At 40.9% G+C, this 9,108-nt stretch overlaps 1 protein-coding gene across 1 annotated transcript; it reads left to right on the top strand.

Moving 5' to 3' along the window:
• Positions 1 to 691: 691 nt before the first annotated feature.
• On the top strand, positions 692 to 8,787 carry slc39a9 (solute carrier family 39 member 9). Its single transcript, XM_032546320.1, has 7 exons — positions 692 to 1,256; positions 1,441 to 1,549; positions 5,108 to 5,311; positions 5,455 to 5,523; positions 6,104 to 6,189; positions 6,717 to 6,851; positions 7,295 to 8,787. Exons 1-7 carry the CDS (start codon positions 1,161 to 1,163, stop codon positions 7,529 to 7,531), a joined length of 936 nt encoding a protein of 311 aa, XP_032402211.1. The 5' UTR covers positions 692 to 1,160; the 3' UTR covers positions 7,532 to 8,787.
• The last annotated feature ends 321 nt before the right edge of the window (positions 8,788 to 9,108 follow it).

Genomic DNA, 9,108 nt, shown 5'->3' with positions numbered 1-9,108 from the left:
ATATCGTTATACATACACGCTCTCGAGTACATACAATCTAATATTTGGATCAATGTACATTGTAGAGAAATCATACATCTTCTGACCTACAAAAAGTTTAATTTCTGGTACGGTCCTGGTCTTTAAGCCTCTTCCAGTAGATTGAGATAAATTGGGCCATCAATGCGTTTCTTGAAAAACTAATGTATTGAATTCTACCAATTCTGCCCGGGAAAGAAAGAAAATATCCATAATTATCCCGTCAGAATGTAGCTGTGATATTTTTGGCAGCTTTAAAAAGTGTCCTCGCCCTTCGCCCCCCATGCCTGATTTTGGCATTAAAACTAGTTTAAAATGTGCCGTTTTAAACCAGGACTATTTACAGCCCCAAAGACATTCAAACCCATAATGAGTGCAAGTGAACCAGAACTTATGAATTCAGAAATTTATTTAAAACGTTTTTTCAATAAATTAAAAATAAAACATTTTTCACAGTAAAATTAATTCAATGAAAGTATTAATAATAAATTAACTATGAATATGTTAAGCAAATAAAATTTTTAAAGCGTTTACGTTATTCGTAATTTTTTCCAAAAACGTAAAAATACCATAAAAAAACATTTTTGCATAAATGTAAATCGCTTTACATAAATGTAAATTTAAATTTTCTCTTTCCTCCAACGAGTCTCGCGGGTACGTGGCAACCTCCGCGGTAGAGTTGTGACCCGGAAGTACTTGACGGGCACTAAAACAAGAGGATGTTCTGTTAGCATTTCTTTTTTTGTTGTTGATTCCTGCTAGACACCTCGAGAAGTTGCAATATAATTTTTGACCAGACACCCAAACTGGAAAAGATACATCTCGTAGCAGCACGATGGAGGACTGACGTGGTAGCATTCCAGTTTTTTTTTTGTTTCCAAACCCGTCAGTCGGATATTAACTGAAGCTAGTTAGCATTAGCGTCGCTATTGAGGCCAAAGAGGCTGCAGTGTTCCTGGTAGTTGTGTTTGTTTTGGAGTCTGACAGACCATTGTTCGCAGACTGTTGTTAAATTATCAACCCTTCTTGAGGAGTGGCTACGTCCAGGGCATGGTGGTGAACCGTGAAAGCTTCAGGTTCTGTGCTGAAAGTTTAACTTTGATGGTTTAGCAGTAGGCTAGCTGAAAAAGGAAAGTGCAGCCATGGACGATTTTAGCTCGATCAGCCTGCTGTCTCTTGCGATGTTGGTGGGATGTTACGTGGCCGGAACGATACCTCTCGCCGTCAACTTCTCGGAGGTAAGTTTCGAACAAATCTAGAACAATACAACAACGACCTCGTTCAGCTTTAATGGAAAAGTTCAGCTCCAAAAGTATTGATTCCTCCCCATCAGAAACTCTCAACAACATAACGACTGAATGAATAGTGTTTGTCTTGTGCTGAGGTTCTGTTCGGTACCGTGTGTGTGTGTTTCCCCCCCAGGAGAAACTGAAGCTGATCACCGTGCTGGGAGCAGGGCTGCTTTGTGGAACAGCGCTAGCTGTTATCATTCCCGAGGGAGTCCACGCACTTTATGAAGAGATCCTTGAAGGTAGAGCGACTGAAAGACGAACTCAGTGGCTTCCTGTTTGGTTCCCATCACACGTGTTCATGCAAGAACTGGCTTTGAGTCAGCTTATAATCATGACCTCACTCTAATGAGCTTGTATGTAGATAAAAACTTAGAGGGTTACATTATTTTCATCGATGACCGTTAAGTTTGTAGGGACTCTAAAAGTCTCCAACATAACAAATTAGTTGGAGTTTTAGTGCATGGGGCTTTGCGAAAGTTTTCAGAATCCTTTCAATTTAGCTTATTATTTTGACTTGTTAAAACCACAAACTCGTGTGAACTTTATGCGATACATTAGATTCTACCATGTGAGCCGTGTATCTCTGCTGTCACTAGGCTTGTCGCGATAAACGATAAATCAATTAATCGCACAATAAATTAAAACTATCAACCTCGTTTTAATTATCGGCATTATCGTCTCTTCTGGCCCGTTTCTCTTTCTGTTGATGACACTGAATAAAAAAAGGCTCAACTCCAGCTCTCCGCTGACTCCTCCCTTCCTCATTTTCTTAGTGTAAAGCCCAGCGCACACGACACGATCTTAAAGCTGTCGGCCGATTGTCGGCCCATTTTCAAAACCTGAGAGATCACACATTAGCCGACAGAAATCCTACGTATAACTGTTCGATTGGGTTACATCGTGCCGTGTGGTGTCCAACAATGGGCACAAAATAATGGCTACAAGTTCAGTTAACTGTGTGGTCTGTCAGGTTTTGAAAATCGGCCGGCAGCTCTAAGATCGTGTCGTGTGCGCTGGGCTTTACACTAAGGAAATGAGGAAGGGAGGAGTCAGTGGAGAACAGCGGAGTTGAGCCTTTTTTCATTCAGTGTCATCAACAGAAAGAGAAAAAGGCCCGAAGAGACGATAATGCCGATAATTAAAATGACGTTGATAGTTTTAATTTATCGTACGATTAATTGATTTATCGTTTATCGCGACAGGCCTATGCCCATATCAATGAACAATTACCTATAAATACACAAGAGTATAGCGAAGTGGTTAATTTCTCTGTTCCTATTGGCAGATTGATGTTAAAGCATGTTAAAGTTTTAACGTCTCTTTAGTCATTATCCTGTCACACAGAATCCCCCCAAATTTGTTGATGTTTATGACTGCAGCTCAATTAAACGTAAAGAAGTGTTTTTGCACGAGGAGGGGAGTGATAAAAATAAAACAAACTAACCAACTATTTGGTTGTTTAAAGGAACTCATCTGAGAAATTGAGCCATTTTTTTCCTGACCACAGAAAGTTTTCAGAAAAAAACATCTCTTCCCCAAAAGCTCAAGAGAAACGCATTTAAATTTCTGTTTTTACTGGAAGGATGGGCTCTTCCATGTATGCAGTCAGATAGTCTTTTTTTTTGTTAACATATTAAGATTATATACTTAGAGAAATGACTCTGACACATACTTTAGTAGGCACAATAAGAACTATTTACGTCTTTATAATGTTGAGATAAAGATGTCTTAGGAGAAAACACAGGGCCGTGAAATCAAATTAAAGACGCAGTCGGTACGTTTGTCCTCACACATTTACTCTGTAATGTTGCTTTAGGAAACAAAAGTATTTTCCGTGTGCTTTGATTAGCAGGTCTCATTACCTGTTCTTTGACGCATTATGTGTTTTAGTGTATTTTAAAGGAGCGAAACAAGCAGTTTGGAGATTTCTACAGAAACATTTGCTGCTTCGAAAGTGAAAAAACTCAACTTTTGCAAGTAAAGCACGTCATTCGGAAGCTGAAGAACAGAAGAGATCTATTTGAACTTAATACAGAGCATTTTGATGGACTAGCTACATCAAAAACAACCCTTAGTGTCCAAACATGTCAGATATTGGACATCTTTATCAATTTGAGTCTCAGTTTAGAGTTTTATTATTATTATTGTTATTATTATTATTATTATTTCATTAAACTTTGATTGATCCTTGAATGATTTCCACGTTTTATAATGACGGCACATAATTCAGTGTATGTTAACGGGCAAAGCAGGACAAAGTGGAAGGAAAATAACACATAAAAATATATCTGAAAAACGTGATGTGAATTTGTACCCGGCTTTCCTTTTGCTCGGAAACACAATCCTGTTTGTCCACATGCCTTCAGAAATCACCTACTGAGTAAATGCGTCTTCTCCGGCTTATTCTCAGTCTTTGAACAACAGAATCCTAAAAAAACAAGACGCCTTATCAGCTTTACCAGGGAGAAAGTCGGGAAGTTTTTAAACTGAAGTCAGGTTTGTGAAAAAGCTCTAAAAATAACAAAAAAGTTATTGTTGAAGTTCCCTGTTCCCCTGTAGAGAGATATTTGCAGGACACTCCTGTGATCAGATAAAAACCAAAAACTAATGATGAATATCACTCTGAAAAAAATCTACTAATCCACAGCACATGTTATACTCAAAGTCCGGGGGCCAAATGGGGCCCAACACCAAGTTATGTCAGTCAGTTCCTCCAGATTTTTGTGATTCTGCGATGGTAGAAATTCATGCAAAATCAACAGATCCTCGCATTTAAATTTATTTTATTTTGTGCTGAAATGGTCAGAAACATTTGGTTTAAGAAACTGCTAACTCCCACCTGCAGGTGGCAGTATTTGTTGCTTTTACTTGCAAAGTTAACATAGTACATAATCGGAAATATTGCAAATTTCCTTGCAGATATTTCTAAATTGGTACCACAAAATCTGTGATTTTGATTTGCAAAAAAAAAAAAAAAAGAAAAGAAGAAAGGAACAAACTCAAAAATAATGCGATTATCTTTGATAATAATTGCAAAGACGGATAGATCAGTGTGAAAAGATCTTTAATACTTAATTTAAAAAAGTACTTATTGAAAGCAGAAACAGCTGGTTCTTAATATTTTAACAATTTGCCAATCTTGATATGGCCCAAAATGAGTTTCTCACCACTGTATTAAACAATAAAGAACCAGTGGAGGAACTGCAACCCAATAGATACAGCAAACTCTATAATGGAATAGGTTTATTAAGGCATATTGATGTCTTAAAATGGCCCAGTCAAAGTCAAGAGTCGCGTCTCTCCATCTTATCTCACTTTTGCAGAGATGTGGCAAAATCCCCCAAAGACTCGAAGATGCAAACTTAACAAAAGGCCTGTTAAAGTATCGACTCTGAATGCCGCACTTTTCAGATTTCTGGTTATAATTTGCTTCTGAAAAAAATATGAATCATTTTCCTCCCACTTTGTTATTTTGTGCTCTTTTTTTTTTGTTGCTATATCACATTAAATAAATAAAACACATTGCGGTTTATTGTTAAAAGAAAAAGAATACTTTTGCAGTGGTTTTATTTGAACTTTGACCTGTGTAGGACTTATTCAAACAGAGTAAAGTTCAGCTGACTATGGTGAACAAAATACCAACCACTACCTGTTTTTATATCTATGCTTATACTTGCATTTGTCTAGCTCTCTGACTTTCGCCGCTTATAGTTCGAGGTGCTTCTTGTGCGGTTTTAATCCCAGTCGCTTGCGTACGTTTGACATTTACCGGTCCGTCCACGTTTCCTTCCACGCAGGCGCTCACCACAGCCACAGTCAGGCCGGGGCGGCCGAAGTGTCTGAGGCCAAAGCGGAAGCGGTGGCGGCTCTGGACGCCACGGGGAAACACGAGCACGGCCACGAGCAGCTGCACGCCTGCATCGGCGTCTCCCTGGTGCTGGGCTTCGTCTTCATGCTGCTGGTGGACCAGATAGGCAGCGCTCATGTTCACAACGCTGAAGGTCAGCAGGAGGAAACGTCAGCTGGTCAAAGTGGCTGACGTTTCATTAGCTACTTCAGCTGGTAGCCAGTGAAAATGTGCAGAAGCGGTCGTTTGCGCCAGTTTGTCTTCTAAAAGCAGATATATTTTTGTTGCCCATCTTAGATCCAGAGTCGGCAAGAGTCAACAGCTCGAAAATCACCACTACCCTGGGACTTGTAGTCCATGCTGCAGGTAAGTCGTCCGTTCATCTTTTATCAAAGATGCAGATGTTCGAAGGTGATTATTTCCACTTCGGTACCACGTTACAATAAGACTCCCCTTATAGATGACTAATAAATAGTTTATATATATATATACACCTTATCCAATCATAAACACTTTATAAATCATTATCAATTGTTTATTATGCATTAATTAAGCATGGAGACCATATGCTAAAATATTACCGATGCTTGTTGTGCTTACAGGTTCTTTAGTAGAAAAACTCTTGATAAAAGAACAGACTTGGCAAGACGCCGATAGATTCGGTCTTCTTCTCACCCTTAACGCATAATAGACAGTTATTACTGATTCATAAAGTGTTTAAAGATGAACTAACATATCCATGAACTACTTATTAGCTTCCCGTAGGCTAATAAAGGGAAGCTTTACTGTAAAGTGATACCTTTATTTTTTCCCAGTAATCTTGCAGCTGTAATTTAGTGGATCAGAGCACAATTTATCTGTTTACAAATGACACTTCTGAAGTTTTAGTTTTGATGATTTGACTCGACTAAATGGACTCGGATGCTGTGTTGACGCTTGTTTCCAGCTGACGGAGTGGCGTTAGGAGCTGCTGCCTCGACGTCTCAGACCAGCGTTCAGCTCATTGTTTTTGTAGCCATTATGCTACATAAGGTAAAAAAAAAAACAACACTTTTTAAAATCTGTATTATATATTTATTTGCTATGCATAAGCCTGTCTCAACAATCTGTAAATCAGTTAATTTCATCATAAATTAAAATCAGCTGTTTTGTTTACCTAATCCATTTTATTTCTGGTTTCTGTTGTGTGTGTGTGGCTGTTATTTTTAGTTTATTTATTGTGTTTGGTTGTTTATGTATTTTGGAAGCTTAAAACATCTTCCAGTGCTAAGTGTTAAAGTTTATTGATCTTTGAGAGCGCAAAGTTGCATGGCGATTATCTACATGTTGGTTGAAAATGGTCTCAAAACAACAATATTATCGTTTAACGTCCAGCAGAACTTGCTAACGTGACGGGCCTCGTTGTAGCGCTACAATTCTACCTTCTCTCGGTTTTTTTTTTCTTTTTGTTTCGTCAGTATGTGGACGTTTTAGTGCTCAGAAACAACAGCAGAAGAAATCTGCTCCGAGATCGGTTTACTCTGCTGTGAAACTGCACTGCTCTGCCCTCTAACCTGCAGGCTCCAGCGGCTTTCGGCTTGGTCTCGTTCCTGATGCACGGCGGCCTCGAGAGGAACCGCATCCGCAAACACCTCCTGGTGTTTGCCTTGGCAGCCCCCGTTCTTGCCATGCTCACGTTTTTAGGCCTCAGTCAGGTGAGCCGCGTTTGGGTTTACGTTTGGGTCGAATCTTTGCCCACGGTGGTAATAGAAATGTTTTCCATCTGTTGACACCTGGACCCCCGTTTCAGAAAATCCTCAGAAACTCAGAAAATATTTATCCGCCATTAATTTTGGCCATGCTAACTAGCCTTAGCATTCGCAACAGGCTATGTTATAGTGAACCAGCTGTAGTGTGGGAAAGAGGGAGTGTGTGAGCAATGAGTACATGAGTGATTGACAGCGCAGAGACCCTCCCCCTTTCTCTGATTGGTTGTTTCTAGTTAGCACTGGGAGAAGGCAGAGGAGCTTTTTTATTTTTTTCCACAGATTATCCGTCTCACTCTGCAACACATTCACGTGTTGTAGAAAGTTTCAATGGGATTCTTCAGCTTCCTGTTCCACACCGTTCTCACGTTTCTTTCTTTTCCCCTTCACAGAGCAGCAAAGAAGCCTTGTCGGACATCAACGCCACCGGGGTGGCCATGCTCTTCTCCGCCGGCACCTTCCTCTATGTGGCCACCGTTCACGTTCTCCCCGAGGTCGGCGGCGGCGGCCACAGCCACGCCCCCGCCGCCGGGGGCAACGGCGGGAAGGGACTGAGCAAAGTGGAGGTGGGCGCTCTGGTCCTAGGCTGCCTCATCCCTCTGGTGCTGTCGGTCGGCCACCACCATTAGACCCCCGCCGAGTTGGGCCCCCGGGGGCCGGACTCTGGACACGTGTACAGAGGGAAAGACGCTGGAATCGAGACTTCAGACTTTGCGCGTTTAAATTGTCTCGCTGCTGGACCAGACGGATGTCGCTGCAGGGACGCCACGACTCGATCGACAGCCGGAACGAGGGGAATCAGAGCCGAGACAACCAAGGGACACAGCGATGTTTTATCTGTCGACACAATACGTATACTTTAACTCTACCTGAAATCTGAAGTTGAGACGTCAATTTTTTTTTTTTTTTTTCTTTCCTCCCCCGTTTAGCTCAATGTGTTTGGATCCAAGCAGGTTAGCGTTATCATGCTCGTTTAACTTTCCCGCGTCGGTTTTATCGTCTTTTTTTTTTTTTTTTAAACCGGGTGACTGTCGTACAGTGAAATTTGGTGATGGTTGAGCTTGTGATTTATTTTTATTTTATTTTTTTGCTTGTGAAAATCATTTTTTAAAAATATATATATATATATATACATATACCTGTACAGAGTGTAAATTTCTCTGATTTCCTTTTCCAAGTGCCATAATAAAGAAACCAGTAGCAGAAGACGGCGGCGGCGGCGGCGGCGGCGCCGTGACAACCATGCGATTGGGGAAAACCCAGATGGACCAGCTTGCAAACCTCTGGGTTTCAGGTGTCACTTTATCAATCAAGCTCTCAAACCTTTCAGAAAGCTGAATTGCTTCTCGGCGCCTGCGTCCGCTCCCTGTTCGGCGCATGGACTGCCGTGAAAATCACACGCAAAGGCCGATCTTTAAAGACGCCCGCCATTTTTGTTACGTCGCTTTTTCTTTGTTTATGGTTTCTCTTTCTATCTCTAATGGTTTCTTCTCCCTGTAAAGCTTACTGTAAATGGAAGCATTCTGTACATATTTGTCTTAAGTGATTGTAGAGTTCAGGTGGAGGGCATCTCGAATGACAAACGTGTCTTACGGGAAGGAGAAATACAAAAAAGCATCTTTAGGGACCATAAGCTCAGGAGAATAAGAGTATAATGTCTGTGAAGAACTTTTAACGTGTTGGACGCTTCTCTCACTAACAAGACAGAGCAATAAACCAGAAACGGGCGGTAAGGATCTGGAGTTAAATTGCTTCGTTTTGCTGCGGTGAAGCCCGTAGATGGTGTGTACGGTGTAACACTTGTAATGTGATTCCTAAATGCGGATCCGTGAGCCCCCTGCTTCTACTCCAGTCCCAATAAAACTGAAAGTCTGTTAAAATCTGAGTGGGTTGCTCGTCTGTCTGTATGGTGTTGATGTGCCACTGTACTCGCTCACAGCAGCGCGTCTGCAAGCTTGTATGCTCCACACGCCGACCTTACTCCACCAGCTCAATGGAGTATAAAAAAAAAAGAAGTATGTGTATAAATACTTTTACCTATATGAATTTCTTGTCTTTTTTTTTCTTCTCTTTTACTTGTTTGAATTATTTTGTGGTTGCAGACTACAGTTAAGCCTGAAATCGTCCACATCTTTCAGAAAGTTACTGTTAAAACGACCTTAAAGGGGCAGCATTGTGTTTTCCAGCCACATAGGCTACACATTTT

Source organism: Xiphophorus hellerii, chromosome 19 (genome assembly GCF_003331165.1).
Source record: "Xiphophorus hellerii strain 12219 chromosome 19, Xiphophorus_hellerii-4.1, whole genome shotgun sequence".
Lineage (NCBI taxonomy): Eukaryota > Metazoa > Chordata > Actinopteri > Cyprinodontiformes > Poeciliidae > Xiphophorus > Xiphophorus hellerii.
This window is presented reverse-complemented; position numbering and strand designations above follow the sequence as displayed.